Genomic DNA, 27234 nt, shown 5'->3' with positions numbered 1-27234 from the left:
AGTGCTCTGGAAACGGGAAGGAAGGCAGCTTGCCCAGGGTCACGGGGAGAGCTGAGGCAGGGCAATTTCCCAGGCTCCAACCTGATGGATTCATCCTTCCCCTCCGTGGGTCTTTAGCAGGACCCCAGTGGATTTGAGCAGAGGGGTGAATCACACAGCATCAAATCCCAGCACCCGAGACAAGCAGTAGACCTCGCCCAGGGAGCTGCCTTACAGGGCAGAGCAAAATTAGAAGAGTGGGTGCTGTACAAAGTGCCCAGAAGGTGCTTAGCACAGGGTGGCTGCACACAGGACCCAGGGCTGCTGTCACGGAACCTCAGGTGCGGAGCAGTTCCTGGGAGCAGCCGGCAGCTTTGAACCCTTCTGGGATGTCGCTGTCCAGTTTGGAAATGATTTTGTAAATGGGTTTCTTCCAGGAGGGGTCGGCATCCTTCCCTGCCCTGACGGCGCTGAAGAACTCCCGCAGTGTCAGGCTGGCCACCTCCAGGAACTGCCCTGGCACCTGTGGTGAGAGGGGCATCAGCCCACAGCACCACCAGATCCCAGCACCCCCCCTCACCCCAGCAAACCCCATCATCCCTGCTGCTCTGACCCCCCTGCTAGATATTAGGGGGATATTAGATATTAGATATTAGGGGGATGTTTTTTACAGAGAGAGTGGTGAGGGACTGGAACAGGCTGACCAGAGAGGGGGTGGGTGTCCCATCTCTGGGAGTGTTCAAGGCCAGGTTGGATGGGGCCCTGGGCAGCCTTGTGTAGCTCCAGGCCTGGAGGTTGGTGTCCCTGCCTGTGGCAGGGGGGTTGGAACTCTATGGTCCTTGGGGTCCCTTCCAACCCAGACCAGTCTATGATTCTACCCCCTCCTCACCTCAAAGTCATTGCCCTTGTTATAGTGCATGTTGAGGGCACGGAAGAGCTCCGAATCCCGGGAGACCCGGAGTGCACCAGCATCTGTGACGCCCTCCAGCAGGGCCTGCCGGGCGAACTTCTCCACCTGGATGTAGTAAAACTCGCGGAAGTTGCTGAACCACTTGATGAGCTGGGAGGTGATGCAGCGGCTGAACTGTGGGAGGGGACAGCCAGAAGACAGACATTACACCTCCCCACCCATGAGACCCCCCCCACAAGCCCAGCCTGGCCCCACACCCCCAGCCCAGTGGTGCACAAACACCGGCCAGGACCATGACATGGGGGGTGTTGGTGTTGCCTCTCCCCTGCTGAGATTCGGATCCCAGCTGCCCTGTGCTGGAGAGGCACGTCTGGGAGGTGCTTTAATCCCAACACCCTGACTGCACAGAGACCCCCAGCAGCCCTGAGCACCCACTCCAGCGCCGCCTGTGCCGACCTGGGTGGCATCCTGGGCTGTTGTACCTGCACGTCCAGGAAGTAGGTTTTCAGCAGAGTGGAGCTGGGGTAGCGGGTGAAGAAAAACATCAGCTTGGCCTTCTTCAGGTGGCCAGGGGTCAGCGCCTCCTGGATCTGCCTCGGGGTCAAGGAAAGCCTGCACAGGGCAGCCCGACCAGCTCCACGCGGCCCTGAGCACCGGCCTTGGCGCACACACACCCCTCTGGTGTCTGTGATAACCCCTCCCCGTGGCCCGGCAGCAGGAGGGGGGGGGTTGTCCCTTCAACAAGCTGTTGCTCCCCATGGCACTTCTCAGTCTGGTGGGAACAGGGATAGCCATGAGACACCTGTTCCTGGCATAGGATGACAGGACCACCAGGATGGCCTACAAGCAGGCTTGGGAGCTCCTGGCTTCTACCCTGAGGGGCAGCAGTGCCCCTCAACACCTTGGGACCTCTTTCTTGCCCACCCCTTCTTAGCCCCCTGTGGAGCAGGGAAGACCCTGGCCCTGGGGAGACCAGCCAGGGCAGTGCCAAGCTGTGGCTCTGGAGGACAAGGGGAGCACATCCAAGCCCAGGGACCTCTCCAGCTGACCCCAAAGGATATATGAGTAGAGACAAAGGGTGCTCTGTCCATCACAGCCTGCAGCTCCCCACAGCCATCCCTGCCAGCTGGCAGCAGTGCCAGGTTCTCCATGTTGGCAGGGCTCAAGGGCAGGGGATGCTGCTGCTGCTGCTGTCTCACAACTGACGACCTAAGTTTGACGGTTCCCCAGTGCAAGTCAAGGGGCTCCAGAGTAGAGGGGCTCCCACTAGAGCTGCTGCCCCAGGGGCCATGCTGGTTGCAACTCAGCAGCTGACTCAGCACCTGGCTGTCCCGGACAGGAGCAGCCAAGCCCAGTGGGTAACCCATGGTGGGTCCCTGACAGGGTTTTCTGCCCCCCTTTGAACCGAAGGAGATGGCACGAGAGCCTGGGCTCTTCCCTGAAGCTCCTGACAGAGCCTCAGCCTGGGGTGAGCCCAACGAGCCCATCACATTCATGGGGGATGGTTTAGCAAGCGGCTTTCTGCATTTCCCAGAGGCAAAATACTCTCTCCTGGCACCTGGCCCTGGCACTGGGAGGCTGTGGTGCTGCTGCAGGAGGTGGCTGGCTGCCTTCGGCCACACAGTCTTCAGGACGGAGTCCACTACCCGGGACATCACCCCAGCCAGCTCCTGCTTCAGTGCCTGTGAAAGGACCCTGGCAGCTGAGGGCAAGGCACCTGTGCCACCTCTGCCTTCCTCCTCCTCCTCCTCCTGCCTTTGCACCCCTGCTACACTCCTCCAGGGCGGCACTTTGCATGGGTCACTGGTGGCAGTGGCACTGTCCTTGTCTGGTCTGTCTCCGGGCTTCCCGGGCAGTGGATGAGCTTTCTCAACAACTTCCTGGGTTTGGGTGGTGTCCCCAGAGTTGCAAACCTGGGCAAACTTCTCCTGAAGCCTCCTCAGCTGCTGCTCTAAAAAGCAGAGCTGCTCCTTCAGCTGCTGGCAGCCCTCGACATGGGGGCTGTCACCCGTGGGGGCCACTCGCCTTGCGCTCTGCTGGGGTACCCTTGGCTTTCTCTTGCTCTCACAGGGCATCTCGCCACCCTTCTCCCTCTCATGCCCAAAAGTTGCCTCCAAGCTGGTGCCAAATGCAGGGGGGGTTGGTGGCAGGCTGATGCCTTGGATGATGCTCTCCACCCTGGCCCGCTTGGCTCGTAGGTGCTGGTCGGAGAGCTGGTCCCATAGGTGGTGGTCTGAGAGCTGGTCCATGTCTGCAGCACAGGGCAGAGAGGCTGGGGCACGGGTCCTAGGCAAAGCCAGGCCTTGTGCACCTTCCCCAGGAGCTGCACCACACTCGTAGTCCCCAGGCAGGGCCACTCCCTGGGAAGAAGGGAAGAGGATGGAAGGATCCAGGCTCCTGCCAACCACAGGGTGGCTGAGGAGCTGGGACATCAGGGAGGTACTGGGGGAAGGTGAGAGAAAGTCGGACTGGAAACAGGGCTCCGTCTTCAGGCCCTGGCTGTGCCCTGAAGTGGCACAGTCTCTGTCCTGCTCAGAGGCAGTGCTGCCCTCCATTGTCTCCTCTTCCTGCCTGCACACAGGAGAGCTGCCCCTCGGCTGGTTTGGGATCACTTCCAGTGATGGACTGGCATGCTTCCAAGGTGTTCAAGGTTTAAGCCTGCTAGCAGTGTGGGGCTGGAGAAAGAGCAAGAAGTGTCAGTGGAAGAGATATCATACAGCAGCTCTGCATGCACAGAGCCAGAGATATTTTCCTCCCCAAATCCCAGGGCATCCCTGTTCCCAGACCATTCCCTGCTCCAGGTACTGCCAAGCCCATGAGCAGGCTGTCAGGTGTAGCATGGCAGCAGCAACACCCTGGACGCAGTCACAACTGCCACCTCCCCACCAGGCATTTATGGTGCCTGGAGTTCATTTCACGTGGTGTGAGGCCTGGGTGGGCCCAGCAATGCAGACTTCCCACACTGTGCCCGTGCCAGAGGCCTTTGAGGAAACTCCCTGCTGGGCCCCTGGACTCGGGTACAAGGGTGGTGAGCCCCAGACACAGCCCCTGCCATGCACGCCTGGGCAAAGGTGGGTTTGGGTGCTCCCGGGCACCGGCAGGGCATGGGGAGGTGTAAGGTACAAGAGATATGCCTTAACAATCACTGACAGAACCATACCCCCCTCTCTTTCTTCTCTACCCCCCCCTTTTTATTCTCTCAATCCCCATGAATCCTCATCCTTACAACACCACACAACAAAGTGAATTCCCAAGGACATAATGACTGTGCCAACCAGATAACACTGTAAAAAGGCAAGACCAACAAAGCCACCCTGAAGACACCAGGAGAGCACTCCACCATCCACCCTGAAGGCAAAAGGGCAGCATTCCAAGACACCAGGAGCCATCCACCCTGAAGACATCAGGAACCATCTACCCCAAAGACAAAAGACAGCATTCCTTCCACCATCCACTGTGAAGCATGGGGAAAAAGGGGGAAGACATCAGGGGACAGAGGGTAAGTCATGAAGACATGGAGACATCAAGGGAATGTTCCCCCCTTGGACCTGAAGACATGGGAGGATGCTCTGCCATTGGACCTGAGGCCATTGGACGCCGTAGCCCCGTGGTGGTAGATACTGCAATCTCTCTCTCCCTCTTTCCTCTCTCTCTCTTTTCCCCTCTTTTCTCTTTTTTTTTCCCCCTTTTCTTGCACATTTGTTGTGGGCCAAATAAAGTGACTTGAACCTTGACTCCCTTTTGAGTCTGAATTCTGTTCTCTGAGAGTTGTGAAGATCTGGTCACGATAAAACACCCAACTGGGCATCACTCAGGGGTTAAGCCCAGCCACCCAGAGTGATCTGAGGTCAGTGTGGATGCAAGGGGCTTTAACCTCTGCCAAATTAGTCTATCTGGTTGTGGATTGTCACAGGGTGGCAGCCACATCCCTGGCAAAGGCATCCATGGCACATAGCAGCGAGGCCAGGGCATGGCTGCTGCATGCTTCTGCTGGCACCCAGCACCCAGCCCTGAGGGCAGGGTGATGGGCAACAATGCTGGGGGGCCAGGGCAGCACAAACAGGCTGGTGGGAAGGGGCACGGCGAGGGTGAAAGGGTGATGTGAGCAGGACACGCTGGGATGTTCAGGCTAACACAGCACAGTGTTCCTAAGCGCTTGTTAAAACACAGAATAAAAGGGATGCAGATGGGGATTACCAGGGAAGAGAGAAACTACTGAGCCAGCAGCCTCAAGCTTAAAATTGCCATCCTGGCTCCAGGCAGGGATCCACCCTCTCCACTTGCTTGGACAGCAAAAGAAGTGCAAAAGCTTGCATCCTGGGCAATTACAGAGTCACCATCCCTCTGGGATGCTTCTTCCTCAGCCACATTAATTAGGATGGTTTATGTCTTTTCCAGATACCTTTAAAGTACGAGATTCTTTGGCTATACTCAGAAATAATCTGACCATTTGCAATGCCATCAGTCTCTTGTCCCCATGGCTGGCTGCCCCACGGCGAGTCCCCCAGGCTAATAAGCAGTGCAGAAGATTGGCTTCTACTCACTGTTTGGTACCAGACTGCCTTTCTTCAAGCAGCCTTTTATTCCAGGCAGGTATCTGGGAGAGCCCTACCTTCTGCAGAGCTCTAGTCCTGACAAAGCAAGCATTTTCTGGGTTGTCCAGCACCACTCGTTGCTCTCCCCTGTTGTCTCCCCTACTCCTCCCAACCATTAGGGATTCATTTTCCTAACAGTCTGTCACAGGAGCGTTCAAACTGCTCAGTTTACCTGTGGTACAGCAAGAGATCAGGGTGCCAGCACCGATCAGCATCACCCCCACCCCTGTATAACGAGCTTTACCATCGTCTGAGGCTGCCTCTTATCCTGCCAGCTGCTTCCAGCAAATGCAATGCAGTCACAGATGTCATCCACCATTAAGCCTCTCCACATGGCACAGGCACAAGACAGGTCCTGCTACCTCACTTTCTTACCTCCTCTGTGTTCAACAGCAAGGTCAGGGAGCTTACCCACCCCCTATGCTGAGGCTCTCCAGCCCCAGAAACTCAGGGTGAGACACCCCTCATAAACAGATCAACTCAAGAGCTGCCAAAAAGCACACCACTTGCCTAGGGCTTCCAATCCCACCATCTTTCTGTCAGAGGTTTGGAGGGTGGGAGCTGAGCCTGTGGTCCCAGGCTATGGCAGCTCCCCCCAGCAGACTCCCCAGTGCCACAGGACCGGGCAGTGCTGCCCCTAGCAAGATGCTTCCACTGATGCATTCCTTTCCCCACTGAGTTAGCAGGTACGTGCCTCAGTTCCGACTCTTACTCCCAGCCTTTCCCAGTACCACCTTCCAAAACACTAAAAGGAAGCTGAGGCTCCTCTTGCCTGAAGGAGAAAACACCGAGGAACAACATGAAGATGCTCAGAAAGGGAAGCAAGCATGTCCTGTCCAAAATGGGAGCCAACCCTCATGGGGTTCCCCAGATGCTCCTCGGTCTGAGAAGTGCGCACAGAGGAGCCTGCCGCCCCTCCAGCACTGCAGTTATCCCCTCAGAGCTCTCCCCAGCCACCACATACCTCTACCTCCAGCAAACAGTCCCCAACCCAAGCAGCTGGCACCTCTCCACCCCACTCACCTTGGCTCCAGGGGCGTGGGGAGGGCAGGAGTCCGGGGCCCACCGGGATGCCGCAGAGGCAGTGCTGGCCGTGTCCGTGTCCTCCTGCTATGGCCGTGTCCTCCTGCTCTGCTTCAGGTCCTTTAGAGGGAGTGGAGAGGCCAGAGGCAGCCAACCAGCTGGGAACGACTTCTGAATATGCAGATGGACATCCAGGAGGTCAGGTCCAGGGATGCCAGGGACCAAGTGCTTGGAAGAACAGATAGTTGGGATAGGGAAGCTGATTTGTGAGCCCCTGGAACAAAGGACTGCTCTCTCCGGAGGGTTGGGGCAATGATAAGAGAGGGGAAACTTGAGAAGGGAACAGGAGGTGGAGATGCCTTGAGCGTGTCTGAGGAACGTTTCAAACAGCCGTGGCAGCAGGGCAAGCTGTCCTGACAAGCACTGAAGGAGGCAGCTCTGCTTTGGCTGGAGGAGAGGGGATAAACAGACAGGTGGTTTCTACACGCTGCCCAGAGCGAGACCTGTTGCTCCCTTAACTGCAAAATTCATATTCCAGTTGACAGCCCTAATGACCCACAAGGAGTACCTGCTCAGCACAGGACATTCTCCACCCGATTCATGAAACCTGAGATGAAATTCCCCAGGGCAGGCTGCACGGATAGGGCAAACACAAAAAGGGGAAGGTGAGTGCACCTGAGGGGGGAAAGAGTCTGAAATCCCCTGTGAACCAGAGATCCCTGTTGGCTGTATCAGCTCTGGAACCTGGACCAGTGATGGATCAATCTGTCTTTCTCAGTTTCTCTCTTTCTTCCTGCTCTTTTCCCTCTGCCTCTCCCTCTTCCCTCCCTTCCCCACTCTTTTAAGCTATACACCTTTCTGCTACCCAGTTATTTACCAGTGAGCCCAGCTAGAGAATAAAAATCTTTGTTTACCCACAGACCTTACAGGTTGTCTCACTTCAATTCCAACACAGGGCATCAGCCAGTCTGAGTTACTTGTCCCTCCTTTTTGGACCGGGACGTGACGTGAGGTTCAACCACCTCCACCCTTGCTCAGCTAGTGCAAAGCTGCTGGCTGCCCAGGTGGGCAGAGGGACAGACAAGAAGATACCCCTTTAAAATTTGGGGGGGGCACCATGACTCTGTGTTGAGTCTGTTTTGCCCACTGCGCTAATTGGAGAGTGATCCCTCTGGCCTTACCTTGAATCCTAAGCCTCCCAATACACATTTTCTCCCCTTTTTGGCTGAAAAGGGGAGTGAGCGAGCAGCTTGGTGGGCATTTGGCCTCTAGCCAGGGCCAAAGCACCACAATGACCCAGGATGATTGAACTGTTGGTGGGGTGATGCAAACAGACAGGGCCTGAGGCAAGCAGTGCCGTGGGCAAGGAATCATAGAATCCTTAAGGTTGGAAAGACCAAAAAGATCATCGAGTCCAACTTCTGTCCAATACCACCATGTCAACCAAACCATGTCCAGGACTGCCACCTCTACACATTCTTTTACCAGCCCCAGGGATGGTGGCCCCACCGCCTCTCTGGGCAGCCTGTTCCAATACCTGACTACTCTTTCAGTGAAGAAGTTTTTCCTAATATCCAATCTAAACCTCTGCTGAGACAACTTGAGACCGTTCCTTCTTGTCCTGAAGGACGAGAGCTCCAGCTCCCACAGAAAGCACCCAGACCTTTCCAACCTTCCCCACTATGGGGACATGGAGGCATTTGGGCTGCCCTGGAGGTCTGCAGCGTAGGATGTGGCCAGGAAATGGAACAACACAGTAAAAGCAGCAGTGCTGAGTCTGTTGCTTATCTCAGGGTGCTTTAGAGTCCGTACCGCTCTCAGTTGAGCTCATCCTGACCCCAGACCCAGGACAAACATACCTGCCCCAGGGGCACGCAGGGTTGTGAGATGCTGGGAACAGGAGCTGTGGGGTGGGTGGACAAAGCCTCACCACACATGCCACTCTGGGGGCTTTCACCTACTTCCCCCCCCATGCTTACTGGACTGGCAATCTTTGCTGTATTTGTTAGGCAGGGGGCTGTGGGTAAAAGCAATTGACATCGACTGGTCTGGCTCAAATTAGCCCTCGACAGTGAGATTGTCGGGAGTTCCCTGGCAGAGCTCCTTTCTGGCTCAGCTGCCTGTTGTTAAAGCAGTCAGCACATCCTCAAAGCCTCCGAGACTAGATTTCTATTCACCATCTTTCCTTTGAAAATGATCCCCAAGATGTTTGTTGTGAATTTCTATTTGGAGGCTGTTTTGAAGGCTGCAGTTTGCCGCTCATCTATTATTAAGCAATGGCTGAATAACCTGGACTCGGCTCCTTGAGCGATTGCCTGGCTGCCAGCCTTTTGACACCTATCCCAAACTAAATTCCAGGTTCTACACATGGGATCACAGGGAGTTCCACACCAACATGGGGGAGAACTTTTCCCCAGTGAGGGTGAGGGAGCCCTGGGACAGGCTGCCCAGGGGGTGTGGAGTCTCCTTCTCTGGAGAGATTCCAGCCCCGTCTGGACGCCGCCCTGTGCAATATGAGCTGGGGAGCTGCTTTGGCAGGGGGGTTGGACCCCAGGAGCTCTCCAGGTCCCTTCCAACCCCTGGGATTCTGGGATTCTGCGATCCTTGGGCATTCTTCCACCGGTGGTTCCCCAACCTGGGAGCAGGCAGGGAGCCAGAAGCTGGCTGGGGGGATGCTCAGAGGCCTCTAACACGCAGCCCACACCGGGGGAAAGGGGCTTCCTGAGGGCCCCGCCTGCCTGTGTGCCGCGGTGACACAAGACAACCTCGCCCGCCTGTCGCGATGCCACCGCCCCCGGCGCCGGGGCAGCACAGGGCACCGCCAGCCACGGCACAGGGCGCATCCCAGCCGCCTGCCGCCGCCCGGGGCTCCGCCACACATCCTACCCACGGCTGGGAAGGAGCTTCCCAAGCCGCCCGGCCCTGCCCTGTCCCCCCGCTGCACACACACACACACCCCCCCCCCCCGCCCGCCGTGGTGCCGTCCCGTCCCCCCCCTCCCCTCCGTTCCGCAGAGGTTGGTCCCGCCCCGCGCCCTTCCGGCTCTCGCCGGGCCTGGTTCCGGTGTCCGCCCTCCGGCTCCTCCCGCCGCTGCCGTTGCCGCCGCGATGTTGCTGCTGTGGCGGTCCCGCTGCCTGGGCCGGGCGCTGGGCCGCTCGCTGCGCGCCCTCCGGCAGGTAACTGTCCGCAGCGGGCACCGGCCGCGGGGGAGGGAAGGGGAGGGGAGGAGAGGAAGGGAGGGAAGGAGAGCGGGCGGGCGGGGACGGCGGCGCCAAGGGCACCGGGACGCGTCCCCTCCTCTCCCCGCCGGGAGACGCCGCTGCCCGGGGCGGGGGGGTGGGGGGGCTGCGTCCCCCGGGAGGAGCCGGGCTGAGCGCGGCGCGGAGTAGCGGGGGGTGGGGGTGGGGGTGTGGGGGGGGTGGGAGGTGTGTGTGTGCACCCCCCCCCAGTACAGCCCCGCCCGGGCCGGGCCCGCCGCCCCCGTCGGAAAGGGCGGCGGCGGCGACAGCGGCTCGTCTGCGGCCCCGGGCCGAGCTGATCCGCGGGGAAAGCTGCCCAAAGCCGCCGCTCTCGGGATCCGCCGTCCTCGCCGGTCGCGGGACTGAAGCGTCTTGGAGGGACCTCGCTGCCGGCAGCCCCAGCAGAGACCCTCCCCGGCCGGGGTCTGCCCGGTGCAGACCGGCAGGTAGACCCGTGCTCGGCCTTCAAGGCAGTCGGTGGAGCGATGCAGACGGCAGTACCCTGTGCTGGCGGCTTGCAGAGCCAGGCAGCTGCTCCCAGCAACACCCAGGCTGTGCCTGGCCGGCTGGCTTCAGTCCTCTGCTGGCTTCAGTCCTCTGCTGACTTCCCTTGACACAGCACACACACGCAGCTTTATGTACATATATATATATACACACACGTGTATATGTACATATATATATATCTAAACACGTGTATGCATATGTATATATGCATACCTGTGGGAGGAAAAGGATCACTCCTCTTCCAGATGAGCAGCTGGAGCCTTAGAGCCTGAGACTGGGTTTTAGGCAGTGTGTGAGTGTAGGCAAGTGCTGACAGCTAATATTAATGCTCCACACTTAACTACATCACATTTCCCCATCAGGCTGTTGTGTGTCAACTGCTTGTCTCTGTGTGTGTGCTGCTAACAGGCTTCTGTTTATAAATGTGTGTACATATATAAACCTGCACTATATAGATGTGTTATAGCCAATCATAAAGTTATGTGTTGTTGTAAACACACGTGGATACAGATTGACTGTAGTGCAGCTGAAAACAAGCTTATTTAAGTGGTGTTTCAGTGATGTTTAAGCTTTGTCTGCTGTCAGTGGTGCTGCATAACCATACAGAATGGGGGGGAAAGGCTGCTGGAGTATTCAAGTGTTTTACCAAATTAGTCTGGAGATCAGGAGGTCACAGGACAAGGAGTGAGTCGTAGGTAGGGGAGATAATTTAGTTAACCTATTAAACATACTAGGAAAGTTAAGGTGTCAGGGTGGTGGTAGTAGCTTTGAGAAGGGATGTGAGGAGTAAGTTGGGACAAGGGGTTTAACACAGGGAGGGGTTTCTGAGCGACAGGAAGAAATGCCAGAGCTTGACACACCTCTGGTGGGAGAAGTGAAACTGTAGATGTCTGAAATTCAGAGGTGTAGGGCTGGATGGGGAACAGTGGAGTCAGCAGGAAACGAGGGTGGGGAAGGGTTGGTTCTATTCTGCTGATCTTGTAAAAGAGGAAAAGGTCCTGGATTCATATGTAGAGTGGAAGTGATGGGTGTTCATCAGGAGCCTGCTCCTGAGTGTGTAAGACTTGGAGGGGGGGAAGGCAGCGTGTTGAAGGATGACCTGAAAAAGTCCAGAGAAGATCCAGGCTGGAAAATAAAAGGATGGTTTGATCAGGAGCTGCATTCAGTGCTTTGAGAATCAAGCCCTATTTATCTGGGGGAAGAGTTCATAAAGAACTTTCCCTTCCCTGTTGGATCTTCCCTGCATGCTGGGAAGAGTTCTCAGCCTGTTGTCTTAGTAACATTATCCTCTAGCGCTCAGCATTGTTACCTCCATCCTGTCTTAGCATCTGCCCTGCCTGCTATATATAATTGTGTTAAAATCCCTGAAAGATGTGCAGTGGGGCTTTGCATGCAGCAGTGGTTTGTGTTCATCCTCGGGGTTAAAGCAGGAGCTGCTTTGCTTTGAGAATGCCAAACTGACCTGTTCTGACTGCTTTGCCTGTTGTCAGAGCTGCCCAGCACTGGGCTTCTGTTTTGCCTCTGGTGAAATTTAACTCCACCCTCCCATTCAGGTAGTGTTGGTACCTCCACTGGTCCCCGTTCCCACTGCTGGAGGAGAAATCTGTCACTTTAGCTGGTGTATTTCCATGAATTCATTTCACAGTGACCTACTGGAAGGTGACAGCTCCTTGAAAGGTGTGGCTTGGGACGTGGTGGTGTGCCAGGGTCACTTTGACATAACAACAGTTATAAAAACGATTCTGAGAAGTCATGTGAGGCACAGGGAGAAAATTAATCGCTTGCTACCCGAGTCACCAGCTAATTAGACCAAAACTGATTTCTCCCAAGTGAAGGCTGTCTCTTTAAAGTGACCCCAAAGGGCTAACACCAGCTAGTGAAACCGAAATGTTTTCACCAGGAAGCTCCAAGATCAGGCAGAGGGCAGGTTTAGGCAGGTGATACCAGGAACAGGCACTATCCCAGAGACTCTGGCAGGAAAAAGGGGAGTGGGAAACAACCCTGTGGGCCATCTCTCCCAGCTGCACCTGCATCTCTGAGGTACTGTGGTTAAGGGATAGACACAAGATGGAAGGAGTCTTGGTGTCTTTCATTAGTGGCTTCTTCCTCACAATTAGAGCTCTTTTCCTCAGTTCTTAACCTAGATTGGAAGCACAGAGGGGTACCAATTCTTTTGCTCAATCAGCAGCACTGGTGGAATACCAGGCTTGGCACCTCTCATGAAGGAGAGCTGCAGATGTGTTTTCTCACAACAGTTTATTTTAGGACAGACTTTTGAAACTTCTTTTTTTTTCTCTCTCTCTCTCTCTGTGTGTTACCAGCAAACTGGTCCTGAGCAAATAAACCAGCTGGTCTGGGCTCAGCCTGGGGCTGTTATCCCTTTCTTAACAAGGGTGCTAGGAATACCTTCAGCACTTTCTTTACAAAGCACCCAGGAAAGCATTAATTACCAGAGGGGAGCTGAGGCTGCTTGATGTTTTGTTTGCAGTGAATTCCATAGTATCAGGGACACTATGGAAAGTGGAAGGAATTTGATCAATACAGGAACTAACACAGGTGCTGAGGATCCTGGTGAGCCAGCAGGCTTAACTTGAAGCTTGCCTTGCTGATCCCAGCTTGGGGCTAGCTCTGCACCAACCAGATCTGAGTTAGCAGGGGCCCAGTGCTGCACCCAGATTAAGCATTGTGGTGTTGACAGTGACTTTGCAAAGTCTGCACTCTGCTCCCTGCTTTCCCTTCCCCAGCCAGGCCTGGGGCAGGGGCTCCCACAGGCCCCCCCAAAAGCCAGTTGACTGTGGGTGTGGGATTGCCGGTCCCTGCAGGGGATCAGTGAGCAGGGTGGCTGCGTGGTGCTGGGATGGAGCTGCTGGGATGGAGCTGCTGAGCTCTGCCAGACCCAGGCTGGGCTAGCAGCAAGTCAGCCTGACAGCCTGCATCCTCAGCACAGCTAATATCACCCTGTTGAACCACCCATCAGTCATTGAGCTGACTGTGTGTCCGTACCCAAGAAGCCCAATCCATTGGAAAGATTGGAGAATCAAATTGCCAAGGGGTCAATGCCAGGCCTGGTAGTTTCCTTGGGGGAAAGTGTCCACTGAGAACTGTTTTGTATGCTGCAGCACTAAGTCCTGTAGAAGGTGTGACAAGCTTAAGTATTTCTTTGGTCCTTGGTCTGTGTTATCTTATCACACACAGCTGCTCCACAAATTATTTTGCTATCTGAGATCAGTTATATCTCAACCTGAAATTAGGGCTTAGGCACAAACCTCCCTTTAGACATGGAAGAGGTGAATGAAATCCATTTATACCTCTTACCTCAGCTGCTTGGTAAAGGTTCTTTGAGCTGCTGAGTAGCTGGTGTTCCATCCACATCAGTCAACTGCATTTTAGTCATGCTTACCATGATGTTCCTGTAGCTTTTAAAGAGTTCTTAAAATGTCCAGATCATCAGGTTCAGTGCTAGAGAAGCACCTAATAACAACAGGGAACAGAACTGGAATATCTTGAAATCCTTTTTACTTTTGAGCAATATTATGCTGAGCTAGGAGTGCAGTCAATGATTACGTGGGTATGAGGTGAAACATCACTAGAACCTGGAATTCCTGGCTCACTGAAGGCAGTGGAAATCTTGCCATCAAGGGAAATTCTGTCCTTGTGGAGTTCAAAGGCTGCATAGCCTTAAAACAAACAAAGAGAAGAAACCCCATGACTAGGAGTGAACATCATGGTCTGTGTTTTCATCCTGTGGCACCATCTCTGATCCAGGTCTCGTGGGGAAACTGAAGTCCTCCCTGGGTGAGTCCATCTCTTTTTGCAATGCTGATGGTTCCTCTTCTCTCTCACAGGGGAACTGCACCCTGGCAAGATGCTCTCTGTCTGGTGAGTCTTAGGCTTTTATTTCATTTCAGAGTACAGTTGGTGAAGTGAGCTGTGTTTCCATGTGAGTGCTTCCCTTGCCTGGTGTGCGTGCTGCCCAGTTCTGCTCCAGTGAAGGTTTCACAGTGCTTGAGACACGTGCAGTTGCAGAGCCTGGCTCTCTAACCAGCTCCTTTTGAAAAGGATGGGTGAAATGTTAAGTGATGTGTCAAATCTAGTTTGCCTGTGAGCATCTCTTCAGTGCTGCTTCTGGCTTTCAGAGTTCCAGTGTCAGCTCTTTAGTAGGGGACGGTGTCGGAATTGTGTCGTGGCTTTTAAAAGGGAGCAGGGAAATTGGTTCTTCCTCCTGGCATTGTGTAATTGAGGTAATTATGTTCTCCAATTGCTGTGCTGACTCTTTTCAAGATTAGTCTGGAAAACTGCCCAGTGCCCTGCAAGAGACAAAGGTTCAGTTGGTAATAAAAATCCCCACATCAGGGCGCAGGAGTGGCGTGGGGAGGGGACAGTGGGGGGTGTGAAACTGAGAAGCTCTGCAACTGCCTCCCTGCTGTGGGGTCTGGAAAAGAAGTGTTCTTGGGACAGCTGGTGGACAGAGAAGAGGGATGATGGTGGTTTACTACTCTGCCCTGTATCCCATTTCCATTCTTTCTTTCCCTCCTTGCCTGTCTGTGTGACTGTGAGGCTTCCTGGGGGTGCCCCTTAGAGGGGACTTGCTCCTGTTAGGAACCCCTTTGTATTGGTGAGGATAACTCAGCAGCAGCTGAGGTCCTTGCAGTCCTAGCAGTGTCCCTCATCACTGTTACCTGGGTTTGTTCTGACTGGGGTAGCTGCTGCTTTGTTTGCCCTTTTCAAAATTATCTTTATTAGCTTTGAGGACAAGATACAAACTTTTCCCATCTAGATGAAGACTGGACCACTGGTTTTGGCAGGTTTGATGGCACTGAGGTGCCTCTATATGGCTACATCCCCCATTTAGTCCCAGGCATCTTTCAGGGTGGACAGTGATGTCCTCTGCAGTCTTTTATCTGGCAGGGACACTTGAGGGCTGGATGGCTGGATAAGGTTCCTGTGGGGTAACACCATTCTCATTCACAGGTGTGGCTGGGAGCCAGGGACTGGCTTACACCAACAGCAGGAAGCTTGTGTAAGTATCCCCAGGGAAGCTGTGATGTGGAGGGGCTGGGGCTGCTGGAGCTCTGATAGAGTAGAATATGGTTGGCTGTCTTAGAACCACTTTCCATCTTATAGGAGTGTGGAGCCAGCCCTAACAAAGTCTAGGTTTTGCAGGTTAGGAGATGTGGCATATTTAAAGAAAATAAGCTTTGTTTGCAACCAGATACTGAAGCAGGGAAGGGACACAATTAAAGAGACTGGTGATAAATGGATCCCTACCCTTTGATTATCTGACTAGAAGTCTGGTTTGCTGTATGGTGGCCTCCTAGTTGGGTTTCTGTCAGGAGAAGCAGACTGGTTCAGGGGGCTGTTGTTTGTACAGCAAGGTTTGTGCTGCTGAGATGGTCTTGTAAGAAGTGTATTTGGGGAAATAACCTTAAGAGCACATCCATAAACCCCAGAAATGCTGATCTCTTTGCACCAAGTAGCCCATGTTAGAGGAAATGCTGAAGAACATTTACTTCAGGTTTCCAGATGTGGTGTCAGGAGGTATAAAAAGCACCCTTTGCAGTGCTGGGGATTGCCAGCTCCCTGTGAAGGGACATGGTGGAGAGAAATAGCTGTTTCTTGGATGTGTTGCCATAGGCAATTTATGGTGCTTGCTGCTTTTTTTCTTTGAGCAATCCAGCAACTTCTATAGTGATGACAGTGCTGATCTGGAGGTAAAAAATGGTGACTGTGCTAGTCTTGGGTGTAGGGTGGGCTGGCTAGGTCAGCCTTTTATCAGTATTTAAACCACAGGGATCCTGTTGGGATGTCTCCCTAAGTTAAAACTCTGGAAACATTGCTTCTCACTGAGTCTGGGAGAGCATTAGTGATGGTAAGCTGGGATGTTTCCTTCCTTAGTGGGACTGTTGCAACTTGAACAGTAAGTAGGAGTCCCTTGGAAGAAATGCATTAGCTGAGCAGCCTTTTGGATCAGTTGAGCAAACGTAGGTTCTGTACTTGTGCTTGGTGCTGGCTGCCTCTGCAGGAACGTGCTTCTGTGCTCATGTTTTTCTCTCTCTCTGCAGAGTCAATAGCTCCAGTGTCTTCACTGTCCGTTACTTCAGAACCACTGCTGTGCACAGTAAGTAAAAAGTCAGGAGTCAGGGGGTGGCTCTTGTGCTACCTGTTCCTGTCCTGACAACAGCTGAAGCCACCTTTTCCACCCTTGGTCTAGGCCCACTGCTGTCCTGCCTCAGTGGATGGGCAAGGGTTTATGTCCCAGCCCTTGAAGGTCTTGACTAGTCACAATGTGACTTTAAGCTCAATGGGAATTCCAGTTGTGACTCAGTGTTAATCAGTGTTGAAGCAAGAAGGCCAACATGTGATGTCTGTTGACCTACCACCTCTAGCAGAGTCCTGGTGACAAGAATTGAAGCAGTGATGTGAGTTTTGAGCTCTGAACGTGTTCAAGTCTGCCTGTCTCTCTCACAGGGGATGACGTGGTTACGGTGAACACACCAGCCTTTGCAGAGTCAGTCACAGAAGGAGATGTCAGGTGGGAGAAAGGTAAGCAGTTGCCTCTTTTCCCTTGAAATTTTCAGCCCCATTGCTGCTGCACTGGACAACTCTGGCATGGATTGTAGTTCACCAGCTGACAGCCTGCTGTGTGCCTTTCCGGCTGTGACAAATGAGGCGGTTAATTGCAGCTCTCCTAAGGGGTGAGGATTGCAGTTATTGCCTCAGCACCTCTCTTTGGTGGGAGCTGCTGGGTAAAGGGTGATGTCTGAACTGGAATCAGACTCTGAGTATGCAGTGGACTGATGGTTTGAACTAAACTTTTCTTCAGAAGTTGTGGATAACGGGGGCGAGGAAAATACTGGGTTAGAGGGGGAGACTGCTGTGGGTTAAGAGGGGAGGATGGAGCACACCTCCCTCACAGTGGTCTTCATATCTGTCATTCAGCTGTTGGAGACACAGTGGCGGAAGATGAAGTGGTGTGTGAGATTGAAACAGACAAGGTAGGAGTTTTTCTGGACCAAAACCTTTTCTAGTTCTGTAGCGGATGGCCCGGGCGGCTCCTCTCCTGCTAAGAGCCTCTAGAGCCTGCAGGCCCTGCTTGTGGCTCCTCCTCCCTTCATGGAGAAATTCTCATCTAGTATGACATCTGTCTGTGCCTTAAGTGAGAAGTAACTGAGAAGGAAGAGGTAGCCCTTTAGCCCTTCCTCATACATGTGATTAAGCATCGGCTGTCCTAATGTTTATTGGAGCTGCAATTCCACTCCTCCTTCCAGTTTCAGTGCTCTAAGCTAAGAAACCTGTTTGTGTTTAAACAGATGAGAAACCTGCAGAGCCATAGGACATCTTCAGATTGTTTTAAATTTAGTCTTTAAGTTTATTCACTGCTTAAAGGACTTCTAAGCTTTAAAGTTCTTGCTCAAGCTTCCTGCCAAGTCCTGCTTCCCAGTGTTGCTGTCAGGAAGGTGCTGGCAGCAGGTCAGTTCTTGATTGTACCTCGGAGCAGGAAGATCAGACTGTATGTCACACTGCCAGCATCTAAAACTTCAAAGTATTGACATACAATCCTGGTGGAGGGTGTGAAAAGTGGTGCAAATGGTGCGAGACAGAGCCGCTGTCTGTGCCAAATTACACTGTGTATCTGTGCATATTGGCATCTTCTCTTGGGCACTTGTTCTCCATGCAGTGTTTGGGGGAATTTCACTGGTTTTCCTTTTTGCAGACATCAGTGCAAGTTCCAGCCCCAGCAGCTGGTGTTATTGAAGCCCTTCTGGTACCCGACGGTGGCAAGGTTGAAGGGGGGACACCTCTGTTCAAACTCAGGAAAACTGGAGGTAAGTCAGGTGTGTGTAACTTGCAGGGGCCTTCCTGTTTCCATCAGTCTTTTCTTGAAGATGGAAGCAAGGCATTTAAAAGGATCCTGAGGGAGGTTAAATGTTTCCTTCATCTACTTCTGTGCTGACTGCTTGGGGAGGTTAACTCTGGCCTGTCCAGAACCTGGACAAGCTGGAAGAAAATACTCCTGTTGTCCATTAGAACAGCCTAACTTTAGTCTGAGGGAGAAACTCCCCTTTTGCTCTCTCTGAAGGAAACTGCTGCTCTAATCTAAAATTAGTTGAGCATTTCCTTGATATAAACCCCTCTTCTCCACCCTCCTTAGTATCCTGTCTCCTGCACAGTGAGGAGAGCTAGAGTGTTGATGAGTAAGATGCTTTCACCATGGGGATCCTCTTGCGGTGGCTCCTATCAGTTCAGCAGTGCCAAAGGCATGAAGGCACTCTGCCAGAGGGTTTGTTTGGACTCTGAGATCCTTGACAGTGGGTTGGCCTTACCATGGTTATTCCTTGTCTTTCAGCTGCTCCTGCCAAGGCCAAACCAGCAGCAGCCCCACCTCCTCCTGCAGCCCCTGAACCTGTAGCTGCGGCTCCTCCTCCTCCTCCTGCTGCAGCACCGATTCCCACTACAATGCCACCAGTGCCGCCTGTGTCACCTCAGCCCATTGACAGCAAACCAGGTGAGGCTACAGCTGTTTTCTCCTATTTTTCAAGCTTTTCTTCCTTGGGGAGAACATGTAAGGTTAAAGACTGCCAACAGCCTGGCCTTTATGGTAAGGCCTCCCCACCTTATTGCCCTGCATGCTGCAGGCTGGAGAGCTCAGCTGTGCCTGGTACCTGCACAGCCCGCTTCAGGGCCGCTTCTGCACTGTGTTGCTTAAGCAAGGAGCACAAATGGGCTTTCTACCTCAGGGTGTTGTGATCAAGCCCTGGCTTCCCTTTTTGACTGATGTGTTCTTTACCCTCAGTGTCTGCAGTGAAGCCGGCTGCAGCTGCAGCCCCCCCTGGGGAAGCAGCGCCCAGCAAAGGTGCCAGATCAGAGCATAGGGTAAGCTGTGGGAATGGGGGCCTTGCTGCACTTCTGTTGCTGGGTAACAGCTTGTTCTGGCACAGGTTTTGAGCTTTACAGGTGTGTCCATATGTGCCTGTTCACACCCATCTCAGTGGGGCTGTGGCGGATGGGGAAATGCTCTACATGAGGGCACCACTTAGGGGTGGGGAGGAAGACACAGGTCTTTTCTAGGCAAAAGTCTTGTCTTGAATTCTCCTGAATGAACATGGGAAGCTCAGTGTAATCTGCTTGGTTTGTCCACAAGCAAAGGACTGAGGCTGGTGCACCTGCCTTGTGCATTCTTAGAGAATGTGGTTGAGCAGCCTGCTTTCTTAGCAGGCTTGCTCTTTGCACATCAGGCTCATGCTGGAAACCATGTGTTGAGCTGGCTGGTGAAATCGACTCCTCAGCCTGGCATGATCCAGAGTGAAAACCTTGGCCCTGGGCATCCATTACTAGCCAGCCTGACAGCAAGAAGAAGGGTCTTTGTAAGTTTGCCCCTTGCATGGACTTGAGGCAGCTTCTGCTTATGTCTTTTTAATTTTCAGGTGAAAATGAATAGGATGCGTCAGCGTATTGCTCAGCGGCTGAAAGAAGCTCAGAATACTTGTGCCATGCTGACCACTTTCAATGAAATCGATATGAGGTGGGGGGCAGACCTTTTCCTTTTGTTTCCTTTACAAGGAGAACTACATACAGGCAACCATCTTTTTAAATAGCAGCCAAGATCTTGCTGATTCTCTTTGGAGGGATTGGCAACGTGTCATTTGGGACCTCTTAGGTGTGTACCACCATCTGAGCAGCTTCATCAAGGGTGATGGTGGTGGTGTGAGGGGTACTTAGCTTCCTACTGTCCTGTCGTTCCTCAGGAGTCATCTTCTGCTTGTAAAAGGGGCAGCCTGGTTCCTCATCTGTGTGACTCTTAGTTGAGGATTGGTAGATGTTTAGCAGGAGAGCTGGAGTGACTAGTGTCACTTGTGTAGTGGCTATCAGGAGACACCCAACATGGAGCATCTGCTGTCTGCCACACCGACAGGTTGCTGCTGTTGGAGTTAGGCATGAACCACCATGAGGTGGTTCCCCAGGGCTCATCAGCCTTTCAGGTGAACTGTATATAGGCCTGAGGCCCCTGTTGTCGGATGGTGTAGCTTTCCAGAGACTAGCATCCTTCCCATCCCCTCTGGGCAGGTGGGGGTCTCCTGACTCAAGTGCTTGCAGGGACTGAGAGCACTAATGGCTTTGGAAGGTGGGCAGCTTGTGTTACAGTGCATTAAGAGGAAATTGTGCCCAAATCAAATTGCCTTGTGAAATCCTATTCTGCTCCTTAAGACAAAACATGTAAATATTTGGGTCTCAGAACAATAAGGTTGGCAAAATAGTCTTGATTGGAGGGGAAGTGCTGCAGCTTTATCTCCTCTCAGAGGCTCATTGAGGTGTCGCTTTACGCTGGCCTGGGGCTCTCGTTGCATCTGGTAATCTGGTTTGGATTGATTGCTGTGAGGTTGACTGGTGAGGGCCTGTACTGGGGCCTCCCACCTCCCACGGGGAGGGGGGGTCAGTGTCTGAAAGGAGGAAGCCATAATGAGCCAGATTCATAGCAAACCCTGTCCTCATTGCTGCAGTCCTTGCGCCTTGGGAGGCACTAATGTCTTTGGGCGGTAATCCTAGCCCTAAATAAGGTTAGGTGCAGGAAAACAAACACTTTAAACCATGGAGGGAGACCCCTGCCCCTTGCTGAAACTGTCTCTTCAAAGACTCAAGGTCTCTGGAGGTGGGGAGGGATGGACCATGCAATTCCACAGCATCTGATACTGGCCTGGAATAAGCAGAACTTGTAGTCATGGCTCGGTTGGCTTTCTGTAAATAGCCTGTTCTGATAAATAGAAACAGTGGGGAAACACGATTAGCCTGGCTGAGGGCTGGGAGGGGGGCTGACACCCACTGCCTTAGCACCTGGCAAGATTTCTTTCACTATCACTCAACTCACAGAGCCAGGGTTGGGTGTGGCAGCATCACCGTGCTGGCTAGCGCTGGACTTGCACAGTGGTTGAAGTCGTTTTCCACCATCTTCACATGCAGCTTTTCTGCTCTTTGCATTTCCTGTGTTTTCACCCTCCAGGGTTGGCCTGGCCATGCCTGGAGCTGCTGTCTGCAGTGCCACACTGGTACTGGCTGTGGTGTCTCCAGAGAATTGGCAGCAACCTTGAGCCTAAGTTGTGCTCCACCTTGCCTTAGCACTTCACAGTGTCAGCCCAGCAGTTGAACCCTGTCCTGCTGAGTTTCTGGTCCAGGACCAGTTCCTCTTGGATCCTTCATTTGGTGTCCTTGGAGCCACCCTTCAACCCATCTCACCTGTGGCATTGGAAGGATTTTTGTCAGCAGGCTGGGAGTTTGGTTTGCTGGCTGGTGGTGCAGAATCGCCATCCTTGGAGCTGGCACTGAAATCTCTTACAGAGTGAGGGAGCGGTGTTTTCTGACCAGCATTGTGTGCTTTGCAGCAACATCCGGGAGATGAGAGCTGTACACAAGGAACCCTTCCTGAAAAAGCACAACCTGAAGCTGGGTTTCATGTCAGCTTTTGTGAAAGCTGCGGCTTTTGCTCTGCAGGACCAGCCCGTTGTGAATGCAGGTGAGTGGTGACCCTTGCACATCTCACCAGGGAATGTGGCAGGGTGGGGGAAAGCTGGTGGCCAAGTCCATTACAGGGCTAATAGGCTTGGGCAAGCAAGTCAATATAGAGAAAAGGAGGGGAGCAGTCTTACATGCTGCAGCTGATTTTGTGAATGCCACTTAGGTAGAAGACAGCTTGCCAAGAGGGGCTCTGTTAGGAAAGGGTTGCCAGGAGTGGGGTTGGGACCATGCACAGCCAGCCTGCTCATTGGTGTGCACCTGCAGCAGCTGTGCTGTCTAGTTCCTGGGGTGGGGGCTATCAGAGATGCTTGCTGAAACCCAGAAGAGAACAACAAAGGTGATGTCTGAGGGGTACTGACCTACCTGGACTGCTTCCTTTCTGTCTGTCCTGATAGGGCTCATTTGTCTCTTGAGTTATGTTGAAGCTTGAGTTGAGCAAGCTACGATTTTGTGGCTACTTCTGGCCTCTTGAGCCTTTGTTCTGGGGTACTGCATGTGTAACCACTTTTTTCTCCCTCTAGTGATTGATGACACGACCAAAGAGATTGTGTACAGGGACTATGTGGACATCAGTGTCGCTGTAGCAACTCCCCGGGTAGGTACCTTGGGTGCTCTGGCCGTGGTTCCTGCAGCCTTGGGTCTGGGATGACCCTGTCCTTAGACCCAGGTCAGCTTTGCCCTCCTCTGCAATGGAAACTTGCTGATGAGACTGATCTTAGACATGAGACATCTGACACCCATCTCAGCAGTCCACTGTGTGTCAGGGGAAGGTGGACCAAGAATATTCTGCCACACTCCTAGGAGATGTAGTGACAAGGTCAATATAGAACTCAGTGATTAATGAGAAGGGCCAAATTAGGGGAACTTTCTTCCATGGGCCCATGAGGATATGGCATTGACAAGCTTTGCGTGTCCTGTCCTTTGGCTAACCCTGCTGTGCTGTCCCCCCCATTTCTCTAAATCGCTTTGCTGCTTCAAAAAGACATTCCTGTCCAGGAAGAGTAAGGGATGGAGATACAGATGTTGAATGAGTTGGTTCTGTTGTGAGGCAGAGGTTTGACCAGGACTGCAGTTCTGTCACTGCTCCCAAAGTCTAGGGGAGGTCCAGCACAAGGGGACTCTGTTTCTCACCTAGGAGGAGATGGCAGCTGAGCTCTGCCCACTGCTTTACCTGCTTTTGTGTGGATCCAGCTCCACATCCATAGGCCTGGTTGATTTTTACGAGCTGGGCTTACCAAGAGCAAAGACATCTCACTTGCAGTACGGGCCCTTGGTGTGTGTCATGCCAGCTTTGCCGGCAGGCTGCCAGGGTGTGAGGCAGCTCTGCCAGCCACCTGCTGTGGGGCAAGGAGGAGGCAAGAGCTCTGCTGGGCTGAAGCCAGGTTCCTGCCTGACAACAGTCACACATACTGCTGCAGTGAAGTTGTTGATCGTGTGCTTTGCTTCTCCCCAGGGTCTTGTGGTCCCCATCATTAGGAATGTAGAAAATATGAATTTTGCTGACATAGAGCGTGCTATCTACAAGCTGGGAGAGAAGGTAAGCAAAGTGGGAGGCCTTTTTGAAAAGAACTGGGGGGAGTGGGGAAAATTGGGGGTGCTGGATAGGCATGCCTTGGTTTGGTCCCTCTGACCTCTAACTCGGTGAGTGGTGCTGTGGGGAGTGATCCGGTTACAGCTCTAGCTGTGCCCGTGCCTTACAGAACAAGCCTATCTACTTGTTGCCCTTCCAGAAGACTGCAAGCTATGCATGGGGGGCTTGGCATGTCTTCACCTTTGTCTTTAGAGGCCAAGGCTGAACTGCCCTGGGATAGAAGTCCCTGTGTCCGTCTCCTCTGCAAAAGCAGGAGTTGGGAGTGAAGGCAAAAGAAGCCTTCCCCAAATCCAGTAAATGTTAACATATCAAGACAGGATGTGTTTTCAAGTAATACATGCTGGTTTTCCAGCTGAATAGATCAATAAGTGAAGCTCTTGATATCTGTATTTATTCATGGAGAGGCTGAACATCCAAACCCATGTCCTTTGCCTTCTGTGATCTGTGTGGCTTACTAAGACCTTATTTTCTCTTCTAGGCACGGAAGAATGAACTGGCCGTTGAGGACATGGATGGTGGCACTTTCACAATCAGCAATGGAGGGGTTTTTGGGTCACTCTTTGGGACACCTATCATTAACCCACCCCAGTCTGCCATCTTAGGCATGCATGCCATCTTCGACAGGCCTGTGGCTGTGGGAGGCAAAGTAAGTGGAGTTGCACAGGAGGTTTCAGTGAACAGAGAATAGGTCTCAGTGGGATGAGGGCCATATCCCACATGCTTCTTCTAGGAGGTTGAGTGTCAACTTCCAGAAGGCTTTACTGTGCAGGAGAAGCAGAGACTAATGGGTGTAGGGCAGCTCTGCTGGTACTTCCATGAGGTGTCCAGGACATCTTGTCCTATCTGTGAGGGGGGGAACTGGATAATCTGCTTCATGTGTGGAGAGGAGTAAGAGGCTGCAGCCTTTGTGATGGAGAGCAGCTCCATGAAGGAACCTGGTCTTGTGCGGACCCAGCCTGGGTGGTGATCAGTGTGGGTGGGTAATTCTGCCAGGTTAGGAAAAGCCAGGTCTCCCCCAGATTCAGAGGAGGCTGAGCTTGCTAATGCCCATCTTACTCTTGCCCCTCAGGTGGAGGTGCGGCCCATGATGTACGTGGCGCTGACCTACGATCACCGGCTGATCGACGGCAGAGAGGCGGTGACTTTCCTGCGCAAGATCAAGGCAGCGGTGGAGGATCCCCGCCTGCTGCTGCTCGACCTGTAGAGCAGCCACCCCCCCACCACAACCCACCCAGGGCAGGGCCGCAGCACCAGCAGGAGCGACGCAGGGCATTCAGGAACTGGCAGGGGTCATTCCAGCCTCCCTCCCTCCGCTGTGATCAGAGCTGTCCCGGCGGCAGTTGTGGGAATAGCTCCTACCTCCTTTCCTGTTCTGTTTAACGAAGGGGTCACTTTCTCACGAGGATCGCTAATGCAGTGGGCCAGCCACTGAATGGCACTGCCTTTCCAGAGCCATCTCTAGGGCATCCTCTCCCTCACGGCACCAAACTCACCTCTAGCTTGTCCTATACCACTGGAAACTGCTTGCTGCTGCTGTGCTAGGGTACCTTTCCCTGCTGCTCCAAGGCAGGTTCAGCTTTATTTCCTAGCACTGAGGTTCTTGTGAGGGAGAGGGGAGGAAAGGCTAACGTTGTGTCCCTGTTTTGCTTGAAAATACTTCACTGCTCTGCCTTGCAAGGGCAGTCTGGGGACCCCCGGGCTGCTTGCAGCAGAGCTTTTAATCAGAGCAGGGCTTGAGGTAGGTTTCACGCCTCTGGCAGTGCCCTAGTTACACTCCCTCCACAGCCAGGAATGCAGCAGCAGCAGCTCTCCTGCTTCCCCTTGGAGATGGTTCATTGCTCTCCAGCCTGGTCACTGTAGCGTGAATGCTCGTGTCCAGCTGGGCAGAGCCTGTCACCTCTGTGGAGGTAACACTGTTCCTGGGGGTACAACCCTGTCACCATCACATGCCCAACACGGGGTGGGGGGGGGGGAGGAGGGGGTGGTGGTGGTGGTGGTGGTGGTAAGAACCAGCCCCCAGCAGCTGTCCCTGAATCACGGCTCACTGATGGTGGATCCAACTGCTGGCTTCCTGCCTGTCAGGCCCTGGCCTGCTACCAGCAGAGAGACAGCTGGGGAGGGCCAGCTCTTTAAGTGTAATGTATATCCCAGCCCACGGCTGCTGGTTTTGGGGGGAGGGGGGCAGTCCTTAATCTGATAGCGCACACATATATTTGGGGAGTGAGGGGGTTGCTAGTGCCTGCAGAGTCTATTACTCTTACCCTCTACACAGAAACTTGTAACTAAAATATTTAACACAGCGGATTTTAAATGAAATAAAACTGGGCAGCGACTGCGAGGTGGGGTGTGTTTGAGGGGACCTGAGGGAGGACTCCAGCATCAGCAGCGTCTCTGGGGTCATGTCCAAAGCCCCTTACCTGGTGGTGAGAGAAAAGGGAGTGGGAGCTGGGTCTGGCCCTGCTGGGACTAAATTGATGCTTGTCTGGCTGTGAACTCTGTCCCCAGAATCTCTTTGGCACAGAGTTGCCTGTTCCCAGCAAGGATGAGTACTTTTCTTGGTCTAGCAACAGAGCCGGAGAGAGAGGCCAAGGAATTCCCAGTGTTTGCTAAATGGCATCATGGCCAAGAGGGAGAACTGGGACAGGCTCTTGCAGGTGGGGAGCGAGGTTGGGTTTTCTCTGCTGCAAGAGGGGGGTGCTGTAAGTCAGGGAAGTTTTGAAAAAACTTGAGAGTTGCAGGGACGGAAAGGTTGACGAAATCGAAGAGTTGTAAAGCAAAAGCTGTCTGTTCTGTGGTGCTGTGAGCGCTTCCCCAAGGAGCTGTCCCTGTTGGAACTGTATGGAACTGTTCCTGGATCATGGTAGGGTTTTTCCAGCTCTGTCATCAACTTCAGAGAATGGTTTGCCCTTCCTGACTGCGAGTGATGGCAGTAGCCCCTTTTACAGAAAACGATTGCACTCACAGCTGTCGTGCTGACTGAAGGGGAGAGCAGTTCCTAGTACTGGTTCCTACGGCTTCCTGGCAGCTATGGACAACCTCTGCATAGAGTCAGCTTTCCTCTGGCCCTGGATGAGGTAGAACAGGAGGAGAGAGTAAGAGCGAGAGGAAAAACCCCTTCCCTGTGCGGTAAAGGAGGGGCAAAGGGTCTGGTTGCTCTTGCACAAGTGGGGTGACAGAGAAGGTTCTGGTTTTAAAGTGCTGGTAGCAACCAAGCCCCCTGTTGGTTTTGGATACAGAGGGTCCACCTTGACTTTGTACGTGAGCTTGGGGCAGGGCAAAGCCTGTGTTCTGGCTGGAGCCGCAATAAAGGGGGAGAACGTACACTCAAGCTCTTACAAGGATGCAGCCCAGCACATCCTTTACTTAATCTGCCCTGTGAGGACTTGCTGTAGCTTCTAGTTCTCTAGCTGCTGTGCTTGAACCTCCCTATTTTTGACCTTCCTGGGCGATGCCCAAGGCCCTTTGTTGGAAGAAGCTGCAGCTTTGGCTGTGGGTCCAAGACTCCTGCTGAACCTCCCCTGAGTGGCAGGACCTGGAGGCTGGCGGCCAAGCTGGGAGCCTGCGGCTGGAGGGTTCAGCCAGTACCGGCTGCCCGAGAGAGGAGAGGCCTCAAGCGTCGGTGCCGCTGCTGTTTGGCCGGCTTTGGTATCTGCGGGTTAGTCCTGCTGCTGCTGCGGAGCCGCCCCGCCTTGGCCGGGGTGGGCGCTGGGCCTGCCCGGGCTCTGCTTCCCTCTGCTGGAGAAGCTGCTGCCGCCGCCCGAGCCGGCCGGGCGCGGGGCCTTCCCGCCGGCGGCGGGCGGGAGCTGCAGCCGGGTGCCGCAGGGGAGTTGCGCGGTTCAGACTTCTTATAGAATCACAGACTGGTCTGGGTTGGAAGGGACC

The 27234-nt window shown here is 53.6% G+C and overlaps 2 protein-coding genes across 2 annotated transcripts; one reads left to right on the top strand and one right to left on the bottom strand.

The window, feature by feature from the left end:
• Nucleotides 1-316: 316 nt before the first annotated feature.
• Nucleotides 317-3138, bottom strand: PROX2 (prospero homeobox 2; the record flags this gene model as incomplete). The annotated part of the gene is made up of 4 exons (XM_084264222.1): nt 317-502; nt 869-1063; nt 1372-1479; nt 1951-3138. The coding sequence occupies 4 exons, from the start codon at nt 3136-3138 to the stop codon at nt 317-319; spliced, it is 1677 nt and encodes a 558-aa protein (XP_084120348.1).
• Nucleotides 3139-9568: 6430 nt separating this feature from the next.
• DLST (dihydrolipoamide S-succinyltransferase) lies at nt 9569-25674 on the top strand. Its single transcript, XM_084263418.1, has 15 exons — nt 9569-9683; nt 14099-14132; nt 15225-15273; nt 16316-16371; nt 16722-16796; nt 17193-17248; nt 17968-18079; nt 18601-18759; nt 19048-19127; nt 19679-19776; nt 21629-21759; nt 22283-22356; nt 23215-23298; nt 23831-23998; nt 24422-25674. Exons 1-15 carry the CDS (start codon nt 9615-9617, stop codon nt 24554-24556), a joined length of 1380 nt encoding a protein of 459 aa, XP_084119544.1. The 5' UTR covers nt 9569-9614; the 3' UTR covers nt 24557-25674.
• Nucleotides 25675-27234: the final 1560 nt, after the last annotated feature.

Source organism: Gallinula chloropus (assembly GCF_964237585.1).
Source record: "Gallinula chloropus genome assembly, chromosome: 4".
Lineage (NCBI taxonomy): Eukaryota > Metazoa > Chordata > Aves > Gruiformes > Rallidae > Gallinula > Gallinula chloropus.
Note: the sequence above shows the minus strand (reverse complement) of the source record. Positions and strands in the feature narration are given on the sequence as shown.

Coding starts and splice junctions, on each gene's coding strand:
- DLST (XM_084263418.1), top strand. CDS start 9,615: ATGTTGCTGCTGTGGCGGTCCCGCTGCCTGGGCCGGGCGCTGGGCCGC. Junction 9,684..14,098: donor CGCTGCGCGCCCTCCGGCAG/GTAACTGTCCGC, acceptor TCTCTCTCACAG/GGGAACTGCACCCTGGCAAG. Junction 23,999..24,421: donor CTGTGGCTGTGGGAGGCAAA/GTAAGTGGAGTT, acceptor CTTGCCCCTCAG/GTGGAGGTGCGGCCCATGAT.